Source organism: Rhipicephalus microplus, chromosome 6, assembly GCF_043290135.1.
Source record: "Rhipicephalus microplus isolate Deutch F79 chromosome 6, USDA_Rmic, whole genome shotgun sequence".
Lineage (NCBI taxonomy): Eukaryota > Metazoa > Arthropoda > Arachnida > Ixodida > Ixodidae > Rhipicephalus > Rhipicephalus microplus.
Window position 1 is genome coordinate 92,169,308 of NC_134705.1, and position 26,251 is coordinate 92,195,558.

Here is a 26,251-nt window from a genome sequence, read left to right on the forward strand (position 1 = left end):
GGTGATTTCTTACAGAACCCTGCAGAGAGAACGGAAAGGTTTCACAGAAATTGTCGCAGAGCTCCTCACAGAGCTTGTGCAGAATTAATCGGCAGCCGGAGAGGAGCGCGCAAATTCCACTCGCACTCACGTAATCTCGCCATCAGATAAAGCTACCGCGAGAACACTGGCGCCATATCATGCATTACTGTGCAACTGTGCCATCCTCAGTAAGACTCACAGATTAGGAGACGGATTGCTGGAGATGTGACAGCCATACGGGAAAGCCAACTTTAGGGAATTTGCAACTGTCAAGTATCCCCATAACTTTAGTAAGGGCGCGGTATATCTTCTGTGTTTGAGCTGAAGAAGTGCAAAGGAGATTGGGGTACTTTGTTTACAAGTGCTGTCGCTTATTTTGGCTTATACTCCATTTACTGTTCTGAAAAGCTGCCCACATAGTTCAGCAAATGCAGCCTGTGTGGTGCCACTAAGCCTACGCTTGGCTATTCTGACATTCTTCGTTCTCTTATTATTGCTTGGATTTACGAATGTGCTTGTTATTATTTTAATCACATTTCACAGTTGCTGGCATCTGTACTGCTACTGACAGCGGTTTAGCTCTAAAATGTGCCCGTCGTGGCTGCTCATCTTGCACTGATGACAGCAGTTGCTGTCTACATCAGGCCTACTTCTCTAAGGTTTATTTTATGTATAACAGAAACGAAATGCAAAAGTATCAACCTCTTAGAATCTGTGTATCTTTAGCAGTGTGTATGTGGTTGGTCTGTGCTGAAGCTTTTGTGTCAACTTGTAAGAGTGTACTCGATTTAGGGTATATCAAAACCATTATTAAAAAATATTTTTTAGTAAACGAAAGATTAGAAGAGGATTTGTCAACACAAAATTAGAGGAAGACTGTGACACAGATAAGCGCATACTCAGAATTGATATTGATTCCCGTACACTCCAAAGTACTGCATACTAACCCAGAATTCGTCCCTAACACCAACACGATGTCTCTTTGCATCCGGCTGAAGACAAATTATAGAATTACCAAAACGAATCAAACTTGCTTGTATATATAGTGAGAGTGAAGGAACAATGTCATATTTCCCAATAATATGCAAAGGTTTCAGTCATGTCACATGCCACATAGTCCCTGTTCTTAGTGCAGTCAAACTTTATTATTACGAAGCTGCATTAGACATGAAAATAGCTTCGTTATATTTTGAAGTTTGTTGTAAATTTTTCATGTTAATATTAAATTGAAAGCAAGACTTTGTTTTTTTTTTTTTACTTCGTGATAACTGATCATTCATTACATTGAAGTTTTACTGTAACATAGTTGTACAGCTCACGAATGCAAGCTTGGCTCACAGGTGGCAAAAAAAAAAAAGAAAATGTGCGACATTTCCGTTCTCAATTTTCAAGCAGTGCTTTCAGCAAGATCTGTTTATAATTATTCCTGTTGGGCCAGTGTTTAACCTGCCACAAGTGAAAGGTATATACACCACTCTTGCCTTCAAGAACTAAAATGGGTTGCAGGGCAGTGTCTGTGCATGTCATTGGCAGTTCTCATGTTCTTGCATCTGAATCTTTTTGTAGTCATGTGCTAACTAGCACATTAATAGACATCATCATAGAAGGTCAGACCACATTCTAGTGAAGACAAATACAGAATCTCACAATCTTGGCATTATGTGCAAGACAGTCATGGAGGATTGTGTTCTCGGCACACTGAAGAGGACAGTTTGAGGGTGAATATGAAAAGTTGTCCTTTAGGGCAGAAATGCCAGTGGGCCAAAATATGTCAATGTTTTTGGTTCGGTAGTGTAGTGAAAACTATCTTGCAAAACTTTTAAAAGCATTACCAACATAATGGTTAAATGCTGATACTTACTCCGGGTTCTGCATAACTGGTCAATCACTGAGATTCTCCCATTGATTGCAAGTTGTTTGAGCTTGTGATTATCTTCACCCTCTCCTTTTACTGTGCATTAAGGATTCTACCAACTACTGCTAGCATACCAATAACACACAGGCAAGAGGCAGGCACCAAATTTAAGAAAGGTCTAGTAAATGTTAAGATGAAAATGAATTGAGGACCAACAGACACTTCCATCATCCAGTCTTATCATTATTCTTATCTAAATTCTAGCACAGCCTGAGCTCATTCAGTCCATCACGATTCACACGCTACTTGTAGCGTACTGCAGACTGTGATAGCCACGTAACTACAACAGGCCGGTTTTGAGCATCGATCTTGTATCACGCGGTGACAAATACCGGGTTTTCTTGCAAACATTGTGCAGGAAAAGTGAATGTTTAAGGGGCCCTGCTACACTTTCACTAGTAATTGTCAAATTACTTGACTATTGTAGTCTAGTGGCTCGTGAATCGACTGATGCAAAAATTTTTAGAATCTGTCAAGTATAAGCAAAGTTACAGGGACTTGTCATGTGCTTTAGGCGCTTTCTTTCTCTCTCTTCCTTCGGCTCAACAAGTGCGCTGAAAGTGACGTGGGGGGGGAGCTGACAAGGGAGCAAGAAGCTATGTCCGTACATCAGCACACATCATGAACTTGAGCACTTTCCCCGTTTTCTTCGAATGCGGAGAGCCTCACTTGCCCACACAGTGAGGTGTTGCTGCATAGGCAAATTGCGGTGGCCACAGTATCGATGTGGCCCGCAGTGTTCAATTCAACCGTGCCCCTTGGATGAATTACTGTTACGCAGCTGATTTTCGGTATATGACTTCATTTGTGAAGAAAAGAGCAAGTGGTTTGTGGCTGTCAGTGAAATTCAATTACGAGTAAACTTCCTGTTGTGTCAAAATGTTTGGCTCGCAAGTTTGGGAGAGCCTCGACTACCAATCGGCAGCATTTCCTGACCCTGATGGAAATATTTTGCAGGATTCTGTTAAAGAGGGAGATTTAATGCCATGCTGGAAAAATGAATGTCAGGAGCCATGCAGTGTCTTGCGACGCAAACGAACTTTAGTAGATGGGAGTCGGTCGAGTGCGTATTCTACTTTCGCTAAGTGCTGCTTTTTGCTGCTGGTGGCAGGCAGCCTACTGTAGCGGGAATAGCTTATTTGATGCTTCTATTCGACATAGCAGGCTCTGTGATTGGGCTAGTTAGTAATTTGTGATCTCGGAACGTAAGTGCTTGTCTTTGTCTTTATTGCCATCCACATTTTTCGTGCACTGTGACCCATGGTATTACAGAGAATCTGAAGGGCGAGCTGGAGACTTACATCGCGCACAACTTCCCGCGTGGCTTGGTGCGCCTGCTGCGCAACAGCGAGCGTGAGGGCTTGATCCGGTCGCGGAGCTATGGCGCCGAACAGTCGCACGGCGACGTGGTCCTCTTCCTGGACGCCCACTGCGAGGTGGGCATCAACTGGCTGCCTCCGCTGCTGGCACCCATCAGGGCAAACAGGTGAGAGGGAGAGAGTTCTCTGTCGAAACACTGGGAATTGTGCACAGCATGTGGCTCTGTAAAGGGAAGGGGACTGAAGACCATAGGTCGGCAAGAAATGTGGAGCTCACTCAGACTCACTCATGAAATAAGTTTTAGCACTCGGGGCTCACTCGAACTTAGACTCGCCAAAGTTTTTCGTCGACCACACTTACTTGGACTCAGACTCGCTAAAACTTTTCTAAGCCATACTCGCTTGGACTCAAACTCACCAGAATATTACTCACCTGGATTCACTCAGACTCGCACTCATGGTTGATCTATCTGAGTGAGTCAACCGAGTGAGTTTGCCGACTTATGTACGGGGCAGACGGATACATGGTAAGAAGACAATCTTTTATGCCCTGTTAGTTGGTCTTTTGCAGTTGCAGCTCTGTAGAATAAACGTGTGGGCCAGGTTGAGGTCATTTTGTCGGCTGTAAACGCGACATGTGCTGGGTGAGAGGCCAATTATTGGGACATGCACATTGCCACGTTGTTGCTGAAGTTTGAAATTGCTGCGTGTGCACTCATGAGCGCTACAAACACAAGTACTGCAGGCATGCCAAAGAAAATGGAATTTATTTGTAATTCGGCTGCACAAACTAAAATTGACAAGTCCGCATCAGAGTTTCCATAGCAGATTTTGAACTGTGGTTGTCAGATTTAATTAATAATAGCAGGTGGAAAAGAAAATAGGCATTGTCCTGGTCTTTATTCTTTGTTCATTTCCTTGGTAGTAGCCCACAGTTTTTTTTTTGCAACAAATAAATGCAGTGGTTAGGCGAAAAAGTGTAAAAAAAGAAAAGAAAGCTTTGCAGTAAACATTTTTCGTAGTATGTTAACAAAACACCTACAACAGCTTCAAAACATGTATATTTTATATTATAATTAACACAGTAGTTCTAGAGAGCTTGTTTCGCAGAAATTTTAACATCCGTGGTGGCGTCATTGGCTGTGAGTGAAAAATCATCATTTGTGCATGATTGAAAAACCGAGAAAGATGCAAATGAAATATGGGAAATATTGAGAAATTCTTGGTCCGAGTAGAGTTCGAACTCGAGTCGTTTGCGTGGAAAGTGTGTTCTACCACACTGCCACGTGTCTGCTTGTGGATATAGTGAAAATAACTTTCTCAGCTTGGAAATGCCATGAAAGTAACTTTCATGCTTTACAAATGCACGCACCCTGTATACATGTTCACAATAGAACGCGAAATATTGCAGTAATAATGCATGGTACATATTTACATTGCCATCGAGCATCAAAACATGTCACTATCACGATGATGCCACGGTTTAAAGCCGGCCACCCACTGCATTTACTTAACGTATCAGGTGCCATATTAGACGTAAGGCATGGGAGTGCTGGCAATCACTTGTGCATTGCGGGGGAAGCAGGCTTCATGTTTTTCAGAACTATTAGTGGTAATTACTTCTGTAATCAAGTCTGGGATTGTCATATTTACATTACAGTTACTTCACATTTTCGTTTTGTTTATCATTTATTGATAGGAGTGGACATATTACCACATTTGCTCGAATATAGTGCAACTTTTTCTTCCCAATTTTTGCTACCTAAAGCCGACCCTCTTGTTGGAAATAAATACCAAGATTTTTTTTTCTTGGATATGACAAGTAGCCCCTCGCATTACATTCGTGGTCGCGTTACAGTCGAGTGTATATAGTAGTCCATTGTTATTAACGAGCGATAAACTAGGCACTAGCATTCCCCAACAAAATGGGTATAATCTCCCGGCAAGAGTGTGTAGCAACCTCAAGGTAGTGTTGGCAACCATCTTTAATTATTGTGTCTATTCTAGATTACCAGGCGTCTTCTCATTGCAAGAACAGTGGTTTTGGCACAGTAAAAGGTTAACACGTTATCATGTACAATATCTTTTTTGTCTTGCTTACCGCTTCAACACCTTGTGGTACCACCACTGCAGGCGTGCCATGACCGTGCCGGTCATTGACGGTATCGACAAGGACACGTTTGAGTACCGGCCCGTGTACCATGGCCGTCAGCACTTTCGTGGCATCTTCGAGTGGGGAATGCTGTACAAGGAGATCGAGATCCCTGATGAGGAGATCAAGAGGCGCAAGTACCACAGCGAGCCCTACAAGTGAGTCATGCTCCCCCCCCCCCCCCCCCCCCCAATAATATTACCGTGAGGCGACGCTGAAGTGAAACTTATGACTTATTCAAAAGCAGTGCGGATACCTTCAGATATTATACCAGGAAAGGCAAGTGACATGAAAAAGGACCTGATTTAGTAGTTCTGAGTAAAATGTTGAAGAGAGACCTAGGGCTCCTCATCAAGTCAGTGATGAGGTACATTGTACTTCTTGAGGTACATTTTCACGTTTTCAGGTCGCCCACACATGCTGGTGGTCTCTTTGCAATCGATCGCAAGTATTTCCTTGAACTTGGCGGCTACGATCCTGGCCTGCTAGTCTGGGGTGGTGAGAACTTCGAGCTGTCCTTCAAGGTACATATTTGTGTCTGCTGCTTTCCAATAACTGTCGTTTTCTAATAATTGTGGCCTTGTCAGCAGTCGGCTGTTTATGATATGGTAGTCTGATCTTTTGTCAAGGTCACTTGTCATTTCACATTGTTGCCTTTGATTGTTCGATTCCATTGTGACGTGCATGAACGTTTGGAATGGCATGTCGTACTTTGTGCAGATTTGGCAGTGTGGAGGCATGATCTTCTGGGTACCTTGCTCGCGTGTCGGCCATGTCTACCGGGGCTTCATGCCCTACAGCTTTGGAAAGCTGGCACAGAAGCGAAAGGGACCCCTCATCACAGTGGTACGTATTGATAACGGTGTTTACAGTGGGCCTGTCTGAATATACGAGCACTTCAAATGCTCTAGTTAATATTGCAGTATTTGAGTTCGCTTTAACGGAACTTAAAATGTCCGAAACTTCTACGTATTCGAAGTGAAGGAGTAGGTGTACCTCACAACATGAAACTTGCTTGAAAAAGTGGTTTCACTGCTTTGAACGAGTACTATGCCATGAAGCCATATTTTCAAGAGAAAATTTGGCATTGTTGTGAAGTCTCATTTCAAAATTGTGTATGTGTTATCTGTGCCATGGTTGGTGTATTTTTTAAAGTTGCAAAGTGTGTTATACTGGCCTATAGGGGCTAAGTATGGCAAACTTTTAATTGTAGTGTATTTTGCCACTGACTATTTGAACCCTTCTGCAATCCAAATCTTGCTGCTATTTGAGTTTGCTTTGAAATTATTCAATGCTATACTAATTAGCATTTACTTTGATTTAGCATGAAACCAAAAGGTTTCACACATATTCGCATAAGCCTAGTTTTTTTTTTTTTTTTTTTTTTTGTATTCACACCCACCATGGTGACATAGTGGCCATGGTGATTTGCTGTTGAGCATGAGGTCTCAGGCTTGATACTCTGCCACATTTTGCGGGGTTTGAAAAGCAAAATTGCTCGTGCTTTAATAACAGGTGCAAGCTACGACAATCTCAGATTGCTGAAATTGTTTTGAAGGACCCCTAAACCACTGAAGGATGCTCCCGTGCTCCTTTGTGTGCTTTTCCTTTATCGAGAACACTTGGCATGACGTCAACTGACGCTGTGTACCATAAAAATGCCGCTGTGTATAAGAGACGCTGTAATTGGGCGAAATAAAGCCTGTTTTCTGTTAGTACATGCACGCGCCTGTTGCGTTGCGTTTCCACCTCAGATGCTGAGGAAGGGCATTAGGAGAGGTGGTCAAACGAGCCGACGAATGCAGCATAGCGAAAGGAAGAGCAAAACGAGGAAACGCGTGGGACTCCACCAGCATTCACTGTAGACTCGTACACAACCGCAACGCCACATCTACATTTCGGCCTCTGGATGTTTTAGGGGCCCTTTTAAGAGCCCTTCCAATATGGCATCTCTCAGGGGCTCAATATTTTGTTTGTGTCCCTAAAATCAAGATGAATCGGTGAAGGCCAGGAAACGAAAGTGGGCTACTTTTGCGAGTTGGAGAGGCTACCGCTGTAAAAGGGAGTTGGCTGGTAGTTGTCGGTGCGAAAAGGAAAGGCCATGGCTCTAGCATGAAGGGTTTATCTCCATAATGAAAGAGTAGCTCTCACTGCAAAATGTGTGTAAAAGTAAGTAGCTGTAAATGTAAGACTCGAAGGCTGCAGCTTTAAATCTGGAGTGTTGCTGAGGGACTATTACTGTAAAATGGGATGTGGCAGTCACTAGAAGAGAAGCATCGCCACTGTAAAAATAGTGGTTGCAGCTGTGAAACGGAAATGTTCACGATTCCGAAAGTGACCGTTACTGTGAAATGCAGGTACTATTGCATAGAGGGAGCAGCTAATGCTGCAAAAAGAAGTAATAGTGTAAAAAGAAAGTAGCTATTCTATCAAAGCTTGACTGGTAGTGGTAGTGGTTAGAAGAGGAAGAAGGCAGCTAATTTCTACAGCCCGGTGGGGAGCACGGCGTTGTGCCTATGTATCGACTGACCTGTGTAGCTGATGGTGTTCCAGAAAACCCTCCTCACCCACAGCTGGCACGAGCTCTAAAGGATAAATAAAGAAACAAAAATAAATTTATCTTTGGGGCTGGGGTTTGAACTGGGGTTCCTGTGCCCTGAAAATGAGTGCCTTTAACACTAGACCATGTGCCCATGCTTGCCCAACAGGAACTGAACTGAGGCATACAAATGCATGCATTCGATGATGCAAAGAATACTTTGGAAGCATGACAGCTGCTGTTTGTTTTGCGTTGGAACAGTTCGTGTTGGTGAAATGAAGGGACCTACTGGACAACGTGTAAGGTCGATATCAGGAATCGCACATTTCAAGAAAGTTGCGATCCTGAAAAATTGAATTGGTAGACCACTTTCGCGATTCACTGATGGTCCTTCTGCTAGGCCGTTGTACTGGCTGATGATCAAGGAAAGAACACTATAGACACCATGCTGATTCTGCCCGAAAATAGCATCGCGGAGCTGCTGGGACATATAAAAGAAATGAACGCATTACATCAGGCATGCCCAAACAAGCTTAGGGTGCCCCCGTTTTCCTGATTGGTGAAAAATTCCTGAATTTTTATCTCTCTTTCGTTCTAGTTTTCTTACTGTATAGTGGGGTAGCTGGCACTGCTAAATTGAAGGGATGTTGCCCTAAAATTATAACTGACCTGCCTCACTACTGCTTTACTGGACCCCCAACTTCTTTTTGTATATTAGACTTGTGTGAATAGTGAATTGTAGGTTCTAAGCAAATTCAAAGCAAATAGTGATTAGGTATAAATAATTTCTAATCGAATTTGAGCAGTATGTGTACAAGTATCGTAACGAAGAATGGCCTTATTTATCATAAACCAACTATCCTACACATTATATACATATTTTTTATTGATATAAGGCCTGTGCATATGTCACTTTTTTTTTGGTTCAAAGGAAGTGAAAGGGGCGTTGAATACTAGCAGGATATGACTTTCGGTAGAATGGAGGTGATAACATGTAAAATATTTCGCATTTAAAAATTTGCTCAGAGCATAAAAACAGTATAACAAGTTTTTAAACTTAAAGAATGTGGTGTAGCAGTATGAGCGATGTTCATTTAAACATGAAATGAGTCTTTGTGGCAGCATAAATTTTTTTATAAATGTTTTCACGGCTAAGCACCTCTCAACTGCAGTGAAACCACTTTTACAGAATGTTACATGCAGATTAATGTGCACCTAATCATTCATTTCGAATACTTTGAAAATTTGAATAATTTCTACTTGAATACTGTAATAGTCCATCAAAACATTCGAATATTCATACAAGCTTATTGAAAACACCTGCAACCTTGTTCTGCCTCCTCGCAACCCGTTCGCAGAATTACAAGCGGGTGGTGGAGGTGTGGATGGACGAGTACAAGGAGTACTTCTACACCCGAGAGCCCCTGGCCACCTACTACGATGCCGGGGACCTGAAGCAGCAGCTGGCGCTCCGCGAGAAGCTAAAGTGCAAGAGCTTCCGCTGGTTCATGAAGAACGTCGCGTACGACGTGCTCAAGAACTTCCCCCTGCTGCCCAGGAATCTCTACTGGGGAGAGGCGAGTGGTCACGATGTCTTTTTTTTTAAGGTGTCTGGTGCGAAGTACAAACAAAACACAAGTTTGAAAAAGATGAGACATGCACACTAGCGGTGTTTTCAGCAGCAGAAAAAAAAGAAGGCTGCCCGCATCTTCCCACGGGGGGGGGGGGGGGAACTCGAGTAAATGCGTCGCAGCATGGTGGGGGTATCGGGTGAATGTTGGATAATTGGGTATGGTTTGATAATGCTTAATTGTTATTTCATCTCTTTATTATTCCTATTTAATGAATGAAGGAGAAGCGTTTCCTTCGATGAGCGATAGGACGCTGATGTTGGGTTGTCTCCCACAACTGGGTGAAGGTACTGCTGCTTGCATCGCATCTACTCGAGTCAAGCAAAGCATCAAGTCAAGTGAAAGCCATGCAAAGACACCCTTGACTGAATTCCAAACGCGTGCTCCGCCGCTTCTATACACACTGTCCGCGTTCGAGGGAGAGGAGTACGGGGGAGAGATTCACACCCCCACTGCGCATGCTGGGCTTGCTGAACGCGCGATGGTGTCTTATCCTTTAATGGCTCCAGGAGCGACAGCTTTGCGGGTGTCTTCCTGGGCCGGCATGAGACGTGAGCATGCGCTGTGGTGGTGTGGAGGGTGCCACCGACGCCGGAGCACAACATCCGGCGACTAAATGCTCCGCATTTAAAAGAAAAAAAAACCTAATACAAACTATGTAAGTGAAACTCGTCACTTCCTATGTTAAATCAGAATCAGTCTTTTAAAAGAATCTACATAACTTAGTTACTAGCTTTACAGGTGCTTGGGCCCTAGATGGGAGCTTTCATGTACAGTATTAGCAAAGATTCAGAACTGCAATAAGTGGTGACAGTACTTGGCAAATGGCAGACTTAAGTAAAATGAGACTGGATCGGGTAAAATACGAATGCATTGAAGTGCTGGAAATGAAGTAAATGTAAGCCAGTGCACACTTCTAGTGAGTTGATTTTTTTGCTGTTTGCAGTTCTGGAATACTAATCAGATCTCAGGTTGCTTCCATGCAACTACCACCTATTATTCCAACTTTTAACGTTGGTGATAAATAGCATTATTTGGTTTCAATTCGAATATGGCAAAAGGGTCACGAACTGCTCTTCATGCTTGGTGAAGAAATACATCCTGAAGAAAGTAGACACTGTTATGAACATCTCAGCCTAGAATTGCGGTTGTGCATGGCAACAAGGGCTCACAAGCCGTGCGCGAAGTTACGACCTTAGGCACCTTCTTTTTGTACAGAGACCCTCTCTCACCCTCTTCGGAACTGCTGGTGGTTGCTGCTTGACGTTGAACAGCAGATAACATGCTATGCTGGCTAATAGCCATCGTAATTTGATGGCGACGTTTGGGTCAGGCGCACTTTTTGCCACAAGAGGCCACCATGTGGCAGAACAGCGCTCCGTAGTCTGCTAACATTACACAGTATGCCACACTCATGCACAGGAATTACGAAGAGAGAGGGCAATTGCGTTTCATCATGCGCACTTAACCCTTTTGCTGTCGTTAGAAAAGAATAAAAACGTTCCAACATTACCTAACAACTGTTTTTTTTTTTTTAAACTAAATTTGTAGAAATTCTTTTTCTGAATAGAACGGTATCATCAATTCAATAGGGTTCTCTTGTTAACTAATCGCACAAAGAAAGATGACTTGAAGGTGGCTTCATGTTACGTCAGTATATAGAAAAATGGCTATAAACATAGACGAGCGTGGCCATTTAGCATCAAGAAACACAAGTATGAAGAGCATAGTCTTTGTTGGTTTCATGTGAGACCGGTTTTTGTTGATGAAGAGTCTACTCGTCATCTGTCATTTCATTACAAATTCTTATGACGACTACAAACTCATCAGCGGTAGCAAAAGGGTTAAGGAAAAAGTTACATGGCGCTTTTCCCTGCATTATCTCTCCCTGCTTAGCTTCTGGTGCATTTGTTGGGAAAGAGCAGAAAGAAAGTGTGGAAAGCTTGTAATTGATCCCTCTAACTTAGCTCTTGCTCGACGGATCCGAGCAATTTTTGTGGCTACGAACTGTGATTCTGGGGTGATGCGATGATTATTACTCAGAAAAGCAGCCGGTACCCCTTTAACACGAACTTGTATTCCATTGCACGACCAAATCCCCCCTCCTCTCACCAGTCCTGCTTGGGGCGCCATGCTTGCTTGGAATTGTTGACTTTCACCGAGTTGAAAGCTGTGGCTTGTATTTTCTTCTACATTGACAATGCGATTGTCTCACGCTATCACCTGTCACTTTATGGATGCAGATCAGGCACGACGCTACCGACCAGTGTATCGATGCCATGGGTGCCCATCCGCCGTCCACGGCTGCGCTGACTACCTGTCACGGGACCGGAGGAAACCAGGTGTGTTTCTCTCACACTCCTTTATTGCCCCCTTCGAAGGAGTGCCGACTTTTGACTGTTTTCTTACTCATCTGAAGCATGCTTGCACTAGCTGACCCATTTGCATTGCTTGCTGCTTCCAAGGCATGTGTCATTTCTTATGACCTGCTTGCTTCTGTAGCAAATGGCACTGTCAAAAACTCCTTATGAAAGTTGAATATGAGGCAGGTTAGCTGTATATTATAGCTGTCTAATTTCTGCCACTATGGCAGTAGTTTTGACAGTATTGCAGTTTTAATGTAACATAAAAATTGTTTATGGTGAGTTAGGTACCTAATTAATAAATAAATACAGCAACGGCATATCCAGGGGATGGCACACCAGGCCCATGCGCCCCCTCCCCCCTTTTTTTTTTCAAAGGAAATTTCTGCACGCCCCTGTAACCTATGCTAATTTTGTGACCTATGCTAACAGAATATTTTTTGTGAAGACAAACAGGTTCTTAGAGATTTGGGAAAACCATATCCACGTAATTTGAGCTGATTGTATGATGTAGTTGCATTCGATGCGAAAACACCTTCATTACATCCTATGCTTACTACAGTCAAACACACTTCATAACAGTATTCAAGGGCCACAAAAATTTAGGTTACAACAGATACTCAAACCGGGCGGCTTGTAAAGTACGGTAATAATTAGAGGTGGGGAGCCTGTAGTGGGTAGTGCCCGACCTCCTCCTGGCTGCAAATTATGTTGTCTTTCTTAGAATGTTGCACTTGCCATTGCAGCTTTAAAGGGATCGACAAGTGGCCAGAACGCGTGACTAGATCTTGGTAGAAATGAAAAGACCGTGAACTATAGTGACAGATTTCAGCTTACTTTTCATGCCATGAGTAGGATTTATATTGGAATTATTCAAGTAGTTTTTAAAATTAACACACACTGGCGTGATGCATGGCTTAGCCGAATAGCCTCGAAGCTGAAAATATGAACGAAGGTGATGATTTTGCTGCACCCAGCGACGCAGTCTCATGCTGTAATGCATGCCACATTGAGTCCCGAAAAGTAGAGTATGTATATTATTATCTATCCCCACTCTATTTCATGCTCCTTACGAGCAAAAAGAATTAACGCAGTGCGAAACGGTGCTGCCTTCGCAGTAACAGGTAGAATGCGACGAGTCATGGTGCACGTGCCCGCAGCGGATACACGCGCAGCACACTGCTGCGCTCCAACACGAACCGCGCTCACGCTCACAGTATGGAGCATGGGTCGTCACTTGAGTTTGGGGCTTTATATTCACCATATATAAAAAAATTCTGATTACGAATGTGTCACGGCGTTCGCCTCATTACCATTTCGCAATCGCACTTTCACCAGTAAGCCTTCAGTTATGCTAAAGATCCACAAAAATTGGTTGTCAGTCCTTATGAAATCCTCGCTCCCATTTGACAATGCAAAGGAGAACACAGGCATGAGCATAGGGATTGAGTACGCCTATCCTTTGAGCCTCATATCCAACCTAGAGGACTGTGCCCACCTTGCATGGCTCGATCACCAGGAACCACCAATAAATGGCAAAATGGCTGCCATAGCCACAGCGTCAGGTTTTCTATCCCAGCTTAAAGCCGTGCTTTCCTCTCCCCAGCCTCGAGACGTCCTGGTGCCGCATAGTACGCTAGCGTATGCCACCGTGATCAAGCACACAGGCCATCTTTCAAACAGCCAGTGTTAAGAAGCCTGTATCGCAGAAAACCTAGTGTCATCCAAGATGTCGGCGGCGTTTATCTTGAGTGAAAAACAGTCAGCAGGCCCGATTAGGCCACATCTTTTGAAGCACAGCCACAGTGATTACCGTGGCAAACATCGCAAGTTTCTGGCGAATACTTCTCAAAGGACTGCTCAACCAGGGTCTCGGAACCAGTATCTTCATTGTATCCGTACACCACCTGAGCCTCTTAGCTAAATGTCCCTCTACTGGGTCTTACAGGAAGCTTTGCAATTTATTGCCTCATTGCAATCACTGCAACTCACTACCTGGTCTTTGTGATCGACGAATACTCCCAGCGTTAATGAGGACCTAGTGAGTGTGCTGTCGTGCTCAACTTGGTGAACTGGAATACCACTGCGTCGCATGCTTAGAGGTGAAGCCTAAACATCCTCAACATTTTATTCGTAACTGTGGCCTATTCAGCAAAAGAACAGCAGCCACAACTCACGGGGAAACTCGGGATGTTCACAAAGACAGCTTCGTTGTAAAAGCACAGGGATGTCTCTTATACTAGAATGGAAGTTGCTGTGTTGCAATAAACGTACTAGATAAGTATGAGGGGTATTGGTGAAGACAGTGCTTGTGTTTTTGCCTCTGCATCCTGATCATCTTCAGCATCTCCATCTTGGCTCTGCCTAGGGAGGGTGAGAATGTAAACATTGTGAAGATTCGAAGCTGTGTTCTCGAAGACCTCGCATACGCTACTCTATGCATAGACAAAGGTGCGAGAGGGCCAGTAGCAACAGTCGTCACTTGTAGCTTATGTCAGCATTATGCAATTGGCTCCAACTCGCAGCAAGGCTCACTCATTCATGATCTTCCTTTTCGTTTCTTTGTTTTTCTTAATTCCTATAAAAACAATTTGTTAATTTCTCTGAGCTTTCATCGGCTTTCCTTGGTTGTTACTAACCATGTAACTGCGTAACCATGCTACAACATGAAACTACGTCTATGATCTGAATCCAACGGACAGTTAGGCCAAGAAAAGCATAGTGGGCAATAGTTGCTTTTATATGTAGTGTATTAATTACTGTATGAATTGATAATAAAGTAAACAATAAAACACCCTTTCAGTCAGTGGGATCCAAATACACAATTTTCTAATTATCTATTCAGTACTCCACCAATTGAGTTGCAATAGAAGGTGCTGAGTAATACTTTTTGGAATTACACACACAGAAACACCCAGCGAGGTGGATAGGGAAGTGCCTTTCATCGTGGCTCAATTGGTTGAGCATTGGACACGTGACTCAAAAAGAGTGCGGCTTGGGTCAAACAAATGGAAAGGGCGTGTTATCATCCCCTTTAATTAATTTAAATAATGAAGTGTATGTGAATTCCTTTATTTTTAAATGGGGAGGCAGAGGTCCTATGTGGAGATATATAGTTCAAGTGTTGCCAGACTGCCAGAATTGCTCACAATGTCTTAGAACTTTCCATTATGTATTTAGGCAGCAGTCATTTCTACTGATGTGATGTGCTGTCAATACTGTAGTTTGTCAGTTCTCCTAAACTATACTGATCAGGCCACCCCGAGTTCCTTAGTGTTCAAATAATAACTGTGAGTTTCTATCCATGAGCAGCTCTGCACGATAATTCGTGCACTACAAAGCCTGTATGGCCATTCGCCCTATATCGAATGCAGAACACTACCATAGTAAGTGGTGAAGGTCTGTGTGGTAGTAGAGACAAGAAATAATGTTCCCCATGCTTTCAGTGGCCAAACTGTTTGTTGGATTTGTTCTGTTGTGTATAACATAAAAATTAGCCCCTCGTTCACATCTATTCAACATAGTTTCTCGAAAGCATCGACAACTTCTCATATGGCAATCGTCTGCTCGCATAGTCAGTCGCTGCTTACTCAGCTCCCCACTTCGAGCTGCATGCGCTTCGGGCCAGCTCCCTCCCAAGGCGGTGAAGGTTCCCAGAGTTTCTTCGTTCTCTTTGAAACTGACTGGACGGTCCCGTCGTCCCACCACGCTAGCGGGTCTTGCGACGACGCTCGCAGGTGTTCCGGCTCAACGCGGAAGGTCAACTAGGCCTGGGTGAGCGGTGCATGGATGCCAGTTCGCACAGCATGGACGTCGTGTACTGCTCGCTCGGAACCGTGGACGGTCCCTGGGAGTACAGCGTGGTGAGTACGATTGTGATTTTTAACGCAACAGCGTTAAAGAGCTTGCATCGCAGAAATTGCGGTGGCGGCATTGGCCTCGTTGGTTGTGAGCGAAAAATTATCTTATGCGCGATCGAAAAATCTAGAATGATGCAAATAAAATAAATGATGAAAAAAATCTCGGGTCACAGTGGGGACCGAATTAAGGTCGTTTGCGTGGCAAGTGTGTGTCCTACCACACGGCCATGCTTTTGCTTGTGAGTACAGTGAAATGAACTTCCTCTGCTCAGGAATGCAGCGAAAGTAGCTATGCTTTACAAACACTCACATCCTGTATATGTACATGCTTCGCAATGCAACATGAAATATTGCAGTAATAATGCTTAGCACAAGCACCCATTGCTAACAGGTGTCACAGCGTTTGATTATCATAATGGCTTCGTGGTTTAAAGCCAATAATTCACAACAAAAGGCACACACACTACTGCACTTATTCCCTGAAGGCTACATAGTGGGGGCATAGCAAATTCGAAAAAGTTTCATGTGCTAAGTGTTTGAAGTACACACTAGGAACAGGACATTGCTGTCGTGTTCAACTCCTAAAGGCAAATTTTTAGGCTTCCCTAAATTTTAACACACTCGTCAGTCATATTTGTGGTCACGTTATCGTCGCAAGCAAAGCCCTGTCCAACGAAACGACGCTATTACGTTTTGCGGAGCTGCGAAAAAAGACTGCGGTAGCTGAGAGGCGTACAGCTCAAACTTGTGGTTATAATTGGGGAAAACTTACCCCAGTTCAACTCTGTGTGATATCTGCAGAAACAGCATAGCTGCTCGACCTTGTGATTTTCTGCGATGTTTTGTGATCTTGCATGGGTGTCTGTGATTACGTTATTTGTAGAGTAGAGATGCACAAAAAAGGACGTGTGGCCGCCCGTGCAACGCCTGCACCTGCTACGGTGACTTCAAGCTCTTATCATGCTTTAGCCGCACTTCCCCGTTTTTTTGTTTGGCTACCGTTTCATTCGTGTATGAGGCAGTTACGCCATCTATAGATGTACACTCAAACCTTGATAAAACGAACCCGGGTATAAGGAAAGATCAGTTATAACGAAGTATATAACGAAGTAAATGAAGAGTACTTTTGCATTAGACATAGTGCTAGGAATATACCTCAATAACAAATTTTTCTATATAATAAACTTATTTTTATGTAAGATGAAACTTCGTTACCATGAGGTTTGAGTGTATGTGGCAACTGGAATGTGACATCCAGCACGGAAACTCGTCCGTTGTAAAACCCAGCCCTAAAACAGATCCGCGGTTGGAGGTGGTGGTAAATAATCTTCTTATTCTCTCAACAACAACACATTAATCCAATGCAAGACATTTAAATACCTAGGAGTACATATATCTAGTGATCTGTCCTGGGCCCATCATATTCTGCAACTAACCAACTCCTGCAATCGCCTATTAGGTTATCTATGCCGTAACCTATCATCAGCATTCCCTGCAGTCAAACTACTTGCATATAAAACGTTGATTCGGTCCAAACTAGAATATGCATCTGCTATTTATGACAATGACCAAGTTAATATAAACAATTCCCTCGAATCAGTCCAGAACCCCGCTGCCAGGTTCATTATTTCCAATTATTCTTAGAGGTCAAGTGTATTCGTCCTAAAATCCCAGCTCTGCCTCCCCTCACTTTCTTCTCACCGCAACACTGCTCGTCTAATATTATTTTTTAGGTTTTTCCATTTCCTGCCTCCAGGAAACCAAATAACCATTCCTGCACATCGTTCCCCTCGCCACTCGCACCAAAATGCTGTGTATCTACCACGTGCACATATGGCCACCTACCAACGTTCATTTTTCCTGCATACTGCCGGAGAATGGAATGCCCTTCCATCCAATATCGCCCTCATCACCGACATTGCTCAATTCCAAACTGCCATTGAAGACCATCTTTCAAGTCATGAAACCTAAGCTGACCCGCCAGTTTTTTCGTTCGCCCACCCCTTATGTAATGTCCCATGTGGGACCTTTGAGGTATTAGGAATAAATGAATAAATAATGAAGCGGACATGACACGTAGCTTTACCTCGGAAGAATTCATTAATCGGCTGATAGCTTAAATTCTCGGTCACAGTTTGAGGTTTCTATTGTGCCTCTATTAGAACCACACCCTTTTAGCTCATTTGGATAGCCTTGCGATAGCATCGCCAAATTCATCCATTGCAGTGACAGTTCGCAGTGACAGTTATCAGAAAGAAATGTTGTGGAAGCGACTTGAAAAAATGCCACGCTTTTAGCAAGGACTTTGTTAAGCATTAAACTGCTAATCAATAGTTTCTCAGAAGTGAGAATGTGTGCAGTGCACCTGTTTTATTATTTAGCCTGTTTTGCAATTTTAAAAGCATTTCTGCGCTATTTATTTTTTGAATAAATCATTTTTTTTTTTCACAGTACCATGGAAAATTTATTAGAGGGGTTCTACAGCACATATATTTCTTGCATACTATGAAACTTTTTGGTCACTGTGCGTTTTTCACACTGTTGCTTGCAGGACACCAAGCACATGTACCACAAGACGCACAAGAAGTGCCTCACCTACAACAGGCGGAACTACAAGGTGCACCTCGAAAAGTGCGACGACGGCGACCTGAGCCAGCATTGGACGTTCCGCGAGATTCAGGACTCGTAGTGACACGAGCGGCAATGACACAGCCCCGCTCCGTAAACCTGTTGGTTGCCTTCACACGTGGTGCGCGGAGACTACTTGTCAGCTGCATCTTCTTTTTCTTTTTTTATTATATTTCACGTTTGGAAGACATCCTTTTTTTCTTTTTTTCAATTGACCTAGACTTGGGAGTTTCAAGGACAACGTCCACTGCGTGGCATTGTCGCAACCCGGGCGGCGCGGTGCGTACTACGGGTTCAGACGAGTGACCACTGAAGCGCTGCCGACTCGTTTGACTGCAATTGTGACTCAGTCGACTTCGCCCCTGCCTTCTCTTTCCCCCGTTTTCTGTTCTGTCATACAGCATCCGAGCTTGTAAACAGCCCCGATTCCGGTCCGGTGTGCTGCACTTAAATGTGCGCATGTGCATTGTTGAACAACGTATGCGACATTGACTTGTAGGAGGAAGTCATCATGAACTCGTCCTGGGATGAAGGCGTGCTGCTGCAGGTGCTAAGCGGGGCGAGACGACGCAGAAGAGAGATTTAACGTTTGTTTCCCCCCCTTTTTTTTCTTGTGATGTCTTGTTCAATGTTACATTTCTCCACCTTTGACAGCAAGCTAACATTATTACTTTGTTTTTGTTTTTCAAGTGGAGCTTTAACTGTGCTGCTCAGTTTGTTTGGTATATCCCCCTTCTCTTTCAATTTTAAGTTTTGATAATTATTTACCACTTCAATCTAGCTAACGTCCTTGTTCTGCGTTTGCAGTGTCATTGCCCTGTTTTTGCCGGTGAATGATACGAGTTCGCAGTGATGTTTTTTTTTTCCACCGCAATCAGAGACTCAGTTTGATGGCTCAGCTGAGTTGACAGTTGTGTGAACTTTGTTTTTCTTTCCTTTGTTATTTTATTTGTTATCTATACCTGGCTCCTCTGTTCTTTCGTTATTTTTCCTCCTCATCTGCGCAACAGAACTGGAAAATACTTTCTTTCGTGGTAAAGTCTAAATCACTGACTAGAATTATTCCTAAGTTGTGTCAAATAAGTAATGTCTCGGTGGCATGGCTTTGACAAAATGTGTGCATATTTGCGGAGTCGAATCTTAAAAGCTAAAGGCTTACATTTTTGTCTCAAAACAGAAGTTGGTCCAAGAAATTCTCAGTTTTCTGGCCGTCAGTGAATAATGAAAATCAAATGCTCAAACTGGCCAAAAGAAAATAAAATGCACAGGAACCTACCTCAGTTAACTTTAATCTGACATTCTTTACAGGCCTTATATTGCAGTATTTTTTTATCTGAGGCCAAAGTTGTGAACGTGTGCATTTTCGGATCAGTATTCAAGCTCAATTATACTGTCTGGCTTAGTCTGGATTAAGCTTCAGTTTGGCATCAAGCTACCTTGCCTCAAGGAAAACTTTCTCCCGGAAAGTGATAAAACCTGCAAGAAACCCATTTTTATACATGACTTTCTTAATTATCAATATTGTTTTTGTGAATATTTTCTGCTCATCATCTTTAAAACGAATCTCCTGAGTGCTATTAGATGGGCTTTGCTGTTTAGATTCTGCTCAAGTAAGCAATGTTTTTTCACAGTGACTATGGATTGTTGCAAAGTCAAGTAAAATTCTGAAACCGTCCTTTAGCTGTGCAAAGCCAATGATGGCTCACATGGTCCAACATTAGAACATCGAGCCAACATTGGCACACCATCAGATTGGCCCACATTGGCCCACCGTCAGACTGGGCAATGTGGGCACACCACTTGTCCGAGTTGCAGCATTGCCTGGATTGTATGAATTTCCACAATGATATTGTCAGTAACCTCTCACCAGCTTTGATTTTCTATCTAATGTTATTTCACCGAACATTTCCAAAGCCATCTAACTGTTTCACTTTGGCTGGTTTCATTTTTTCTGTAGAACACTGAATGTTATTGTTGCTTAAGGTGATACTAAGGTTGAATTGTGACCATAGTGGTGCAATATTATCCAAAATGTGTGTAAGGTATTACATGTACTGTGAACGAGCAGTTTCAGCAAGTAACAAAAAGAAACTGTGTAGATAGCTGTACTAGATAGCCAGCTGCTAGTGCAAAGATCTGGCACCATGTGTCACAGCTCAACATCTTATAAAAATATTTTAGGCAACAACAGTATGCAAATTATGTTGGGTATCAGCACAAAATACATTTTCGCTCGTTTATTGAATCGGTCGGCACAAAAATTCATAAATGCCACATCTTCATGCCTTTCTCTCTCTTTTTCTTGTTTTCACGTGGCGTCATCTGTGCGTAGGCCACTGACTGAGAGCTGAAGATTCAGCTATTCTGAACCCAAATGGCCTTCGTTACGTCACGTCGGCACTAGTGAGTTTCAATGCTGCACATATGCTTCCTGCAATGTTGTGCGTGCAAAATGCAAGCTTTCGCTTGAGCGCATACGCAGCAGTCGTCCTATTCAGCACAGTGGGAAACATGATGTTCTTATGTATGCAATGATGTTGGACGCTACGTACGCAGTACTATTGGGAACTTGCTTGTGCTATGGCGTGATGCAGAGCAAACTCTTTTAAAAATAGTCGCGTCGCAGTATGGCTAGGTATGGTGATACAATAATGTTGCCAAATATTACTGCTTATCTGGATTTTTTATGACAAGAGCTCACTTACGCCGTCAGTAAAGGGCGGCTAGCACGTTGCACAAAATTTTGTGTTGCTTCCAGAAGCAATCGATGCCACAAGTTGTCTTTCATCACAAAGCAGATGTCAGCAAATTTCAAGAAGGTTAGCGAAACGATCTTGACTGATTCATCATTTGCTTCTAGCGTCTCTTTGTGACACGTAATTTTTTAGTGTTGAATGCCACTTGCTCAAACTTTGAACACCAGCTAGCAGAGCTTCGTTGTGTGCATTCACTGCTGCGTTTGTGCACAAGTTTAGTGCGATAACAATTTTCAGTTATGTATGAAAATCGGGTTCGAGCGTCAGTACTATTTTTTCTTCAGAAAGCATTTGTGTGTTCTCATTTTCGTGTAGTATCTTTCATTAAAATACAGTGTATTCTATTTAAACAAAACCTGAAGAGACTTGAAAAACGTGTTCTATTTAACAGTAGTTCCACTTACAGAGAACTGAACAGAGCTGCAGATTTGTTTGAAACCAATCATATCTGAGTAATTTGCATTTAAGCACCAGTTTCGCTTATGATATTTTCGTTTACTGAGAGTCTGTGGTGAGAACACGTTAAACACGCAAATGGGTGGCGGTATCTTTTATTTTTGCCTCGTTTGTTTTGTGGGAGCGAATGATGATGGAAAAAAAACCTCAGTTAACTCATTTATTTGCTGACAGTATGCCTTTTTCCTTTATGTTTTGATTAAATGATGATGTTTGCAAGTACAGAGCCCAAGAATCACTTTTGGTCTGGGCAATGTAGGTGTATGTGTGATTGCATGGGATATGATTTTATTTTCTGTATTCTTGTGAAATCTCTAGATTTATTTCGCACAAGTTGTCATGTGCCTTGAGATATGTGTTGCAAATGTGCAAAAGAGAATGTTATGTAAATGTTTCAGTCAAGACTTCGTTCTATGGCATAGCTGCCTGATGATGTTGATATAACAGTTTTTGGCAGTTGAAGATGGAACATTGTGGGGCCAATAGAGGTACTGTATGGTGTTAAGAAAAATTCATCTGTTATGTGCTTTAGACTTCAGTGAGTTTAGAAGCACAAACCTTGGGACGTCATGGCTCAGTAACTCTGTCTCAGCGTGAACTGCATAATGTGCTGAATGCACAGAGAAATGACAGTCTGCGCAGTTTAGAAAATGCTATGCTGTCACGTGAGCAGTTCTTGGTCTTTATTTAGTCAATCTGTACCGAATGTTTCAGTATGAATGGAAGCATGAGTGATATTAGAGTATAATGGGTTTGAAAGCAAAATGCAGCCGTGCCCAATTTGTGTTGACTTGAGCACGCTTGAGAGACGTTTTCATTTGACATCGGACTTGCCGCTTTGGCACGTGTCTATAGCAATGTGCTCACAATGCACACGGTTATGAGTTTGATACCTCGTCGCTGTGACTGTATTCAAGTGGAGGGTAAATGTGAGAATGCTTGTGTGTTCAGATTTAGGTGCGTGTTAAAAGGAATGTTTTCACCCGGCCGTGAGATTGATAGAGGCTCACGCTTACACTCTTTGGTCACGACATGAAGGACAGTGGATAGTCGAGAGTAACCCAAATTGCCCTGCCACAATGCCTCTAATGGCCTGCAACTTGCATCGAGATGTTAAAGTGCAGAATGCAGAATTTTTTTGTGGGTCTCTCGATAGTGTTATGAGATGCTCCCCTTCAAAAATAATCCCAGCTGAATAGAACTGGAATCTGTAAGCCCCACTAGCTCTTGTTTTTAGGAATGTGGATATGAATCTATAAGACTTCAGCATTTCAGTGCTATTTAGGTTCACCTTTTTTAAAGTGCATTGCTAATAGGAGTGCACAATGCATTATCATAATTGGATTTGTTATTGGGGCACTCAAATGTTGAGAAGCTTGTGTTAAATATGAGATTTGTTTAAAACGTAAGGGGCGTCTTTCTGAAGTTTTGTTTTCTGCCCTAGTGCTGTAGTAAAAAAAATATTATGCTATTGAAATTCTTTAGCTACACCTTGAATGACATTAGGAGTGAAGCGTTGATGATGGCCCAAATGTGACGAAAGTGAAATGTTGTATAGTAGTGGATGAAGTCGTGCAGGCATTCTGTAAAGTGTAGACTCTTCATCGAATGTCATATCAACCCATCTGTGATCTCTAAGCTTATTTCTGAATGGCGCGGAGTGTTTTGAATGCATGTCAACTTTTTGGCGGTAGACAACAACATGACTTGACATGGTTTCGTTATGATAAAGTAACCTGAGTGACTAACAAATGGTATCACTACCCTTCATTACCAATAAGGCTATTAAATGCATTTGTGTGTTTTATACTTCTAGGATGCACATTTGTAATAGCCTGTTCTTGAGACTGTGAAATTCCCAATATTTCTGTCAGATGGGGGACGAAAATTCATGCATCGTTTAACATCACTTTTTGTGTGTAAACAAACTTTATACTATTCTAGTACAAGGTGCAAAAAGATCGTTCTGTGTCCGGAAGTTCCTACATGTCTGAAGTTGCCAATAGACACAGGCCCGTAGTCAGGGGGGTGCGCTAGCCCCCCCCCCCCCTTTTTCTTTCTCCCTGAAATTTGAATGGAGTAAAGTGTTTTGCCGAAAATAATGAAAATATGGGTTTTTCAACACCATCATTAAGTGCTCCCCCCCCCCCCCAAAAAAAAAAAAGTTCCTGGCTACGGGTCTGAGTAGACAGCCCTAACGAAGTTAGTATTGAGTGGTTAAAATTGGAGATTGCCTGTGTCGTAAAGAATTTTATAAAAGCTGAATTGTAAGGTGCAGTTCGCGTAATGCAGCCACCAAGAGTAATGTTGGTACCGCTGATAACAAGGTAACAATGGTGTGGTTAAAAGTGATAATGCAAATGCAACTCATAAGACTTGTGTAATCATAACACTTTTGCACATATTTCAAATGACCTTAAATGTAATTGTACACAGTTACAACTGTGGATGTTCTATTTTGTCACAAATCCTATTCCAGTTAAGTGCATTGATGCGTGCATTTTATGCTGCGACTTTCACAGAATTACTAGTGTGACTTTTTTTTAGAATCTTGGTAGGCACAGGTGTTGACGTAATCAACTACCTGTATGCAAAATAGTGTTGTGATGCGTGTACCTCGTTTTTCTTTTGATTCTATGATGCAAGGTTTTGAAAACAAAGGTCATTTCAAGGAAAAGCATTCCAGCATCTGTAGTGTTGTCGTGCAATACATGTGGAACTCTGATAAAAATGCCGGCACAATTTTTACATGTTACACTTGTGTAATAAAATGCAATGACGGCCACGCCATGTGTATTATTTGTCTCATTCGCTTTTTTTATTGCACTGCCAGGCGTTTTCAAGTCAAAGTTGTATGCTTTTCAAAGTTTTCCGAAGTGCAAACTCAGTAAATTGGGGTAAAGGCCACGTCCATAGTAATACTTAAAACAGCAGCGTGGTTGATCTAAGCATTTTGCTGAACTCTCCCCAATGTTTAGTTTAGGCTGAAGCTCTGGAATACGGATACGTCGGTTGACATAACAGCGCCCAATCGGCCGTAAGATGTTTCAGGTAAAGTTGACAATGCTCAAACACTTTGTTGTTGGATAAAGGTTTGTGCTAGAATTTGTTGGGTGCCTGGCCAAGCTCAGATTATGTAGTTTTTGTCAATGTCGGTTGAATGGACCTTATCGCAGTCGTTTAGGTGATTGTGTTAAACTCTCTTTGATATGTTTGGGCATGGCGGGTGAAGTCCATAACACAAACATTGGTACTGATAACAGAGAAAAAGATCTGTATAAGATATTGTGCAGTCACTCATATAATTTTACAGGTCATGTTCATAATACTCGAGCATCCTTTAATGGTGGATGTAGTGACTTTAGCATACGCGTCAGCTCAAGCCATTCCTCCCACCTTGAGATTTGTCAAGATTGACCGAAGTTTTGCATAATGGATAAAAGCGTGCCAATATTTTAACAGCCCTTTCGCTAACTACAGCCCGCGAGCACTAACGAAGTTCACAAACCGTCGCCGCTGACCCACTTACCCTGTTTCAGGCGGCACGGGGAAAAAGAACAGCGTCATTTGTCTTGTCGCGTACGTCCACCCCCGCGCGTCGTCTGCTAGATCGCTGCCTTCAATGCTCCTATCTGGTCATCCTCCGCCCTTTAATCCCGCCGTCATCGGGGAGCAAAACGCGATCCATCTTTTTACGGGCATTAAGGGCGACCCCGTTGCTAAGATTAGCGCAAGCAGGGCACACGCTGTTTTCTCGGCGAGCCAGCCGATCCCCGCTCGAGCGATGCCTGCCGCCGTAACTGTATACTACTCCATTCGTGCCGCCAGCGAGCCAGGCCAGGCCGGAGGATGACGTCATGGCTCTTGTGCGGAAGCAAGCAGCATATCGCGCCGCCAGGCCAGCGAGCAGCAGGCAAGCAGCAGCGCTAGTTGCAGGCCAGCGCACCGGAGAGGTCCGAGCCAAGCGTAGACGGGGGGTATTTCCCCTTGGCATGCTCCCCCGTAGCACTGTCGAAATTTCGTCGCTGCTTGCGGTTTCGTTACGCCGATGCCGTGCCGCCACCGTGGACCATTTGTGAGCGGCAGGGCGTGACGAGAGCGTCGGTTGAAGGAGCGTGTGTGTTGTGTGGTGGTGGCGTGCCGCTGTGGTGCGATCTGTCGGGAACCTCTGCGCAAGCACGGACGACTTCGCCGAGACCTGACCCCTTCGTCTTCGGCATCGCTTCACCCGCTTCTTAGAGACTGTTGTGTGACGTTTGCTCTCTTCGAATCGTCGTGGTGTTGTGCGGTGCGTCCACGGCTGGGGCTACGTACTGCGAGCATCTAGCGGGCCGCGTGTTTTATATTTTTTGTTTTCGAGGCTCCCCTGACCGGTGTAAAGGAGGGGGGTGATATCCCCTCCTTATTGTGCGTCCTTGCCTTCTCCTTCGATCCCCGTCTCGTCGGTGGTGTTTCTTCCCAACGGTGGCACGATGACGAAATGACAAGACGAGACGGATACTGAAGCAAGTTGCCGGTGCCGCGGTACCCTGGCACGTCAAGCCGCGCCGGTTTGAGCGGAGGTAAGGAAACCCTCAACGCGGGCTTGCTCTCCGCATGGTTTCTTTTATT

At 43.4% G+C, this 26,251-nt stretch overlaps 2 protein-coding genes and 1 long non-coding RNA gene across 7 annotated transcripts in view; 2 read left to right on the forward strand and 1 right to left on the reverse strand.

Annotated features, from left to right (window-relative positions):
• The window catches only part of Pgant7 (N-acetylgalactosaminyltransferase 7), a 34,768-nt gene extending 10,343 nt beyond the window's left edge, over positions 1 to 24,425 (forward strand). For 2 of the 3 annotated variants that reach the window (XM_075866191.1, XM_075866193.1), the window contains 8 exons: positions 3,209 to 3,422; positions 5,389 to 5,565; positions 5,814 to 5,931; positions 6,128 to 6,253; positions 9,305 to 9,523; positions 11,821 to 11,919; positions 15,654 to 15,803; positions 18,352 to 24,425. In XM_075866191.1, coding sequence (XP_075722306.1) covers positions 3,209 to 3,422; positions 5,389 to 5,565; positions 5,814 to 5,931; positions 6,128 to 6,253; positions 9,305 to 9,523; positions 11,821 to 11,919; positions 15,654 to 15,803; positions 18,352 to 18,489 — 1,241 coding nt within the window. In that variant the 3' untranslated portion in view covers positions 18,490 to 24,425. The remainder of the gene's footprint in view (positions 1 to 3,208; positions 3,423 to 5,388; positions 5,566 to 5,813; positions 5,932 to 6,127; positions 6,254 to 9,304; positions 9,524 to 11,820; positions 11,920 to 15,653; positions 15,804 to 18,351) is intronic. The other variant, XM_075866192.1, reaches the window with a different exon arrangement.
• Positions 3,143 to 25,306, reverse strand: LOC142765370 (uncharacterized). The gene is made up of 3 exons (XR_012884212.1): positions 25,170 to 25,306; positions 5,357 to 5,497; positions 3,143 to 3,452 (listed from the first exon to the last, which is right to left on the reverse strand). It is a non-coding gene; the product is annotated as an uncharacterized LOC142765370 (long non-coding RNA).
• alph (protein phosphatase alphabet) overlaps positions 25,255 to 26,251 on the forward strand; it is a 46,476-nt gene continuing 45,479 nt past the window's right edge. For all 3 annotated transcript variants that reach the window (XM_075866195.1, XM_075866194.1, XM_075866196.1), the window contains exon 1: positions 25,255 to 26,202. The gene's annotated coding sequence lies outside the window, so the exon portion shown is untranslated. The remainder of the gene's footprint in view (positions 26,203 to 26,251) is intronic.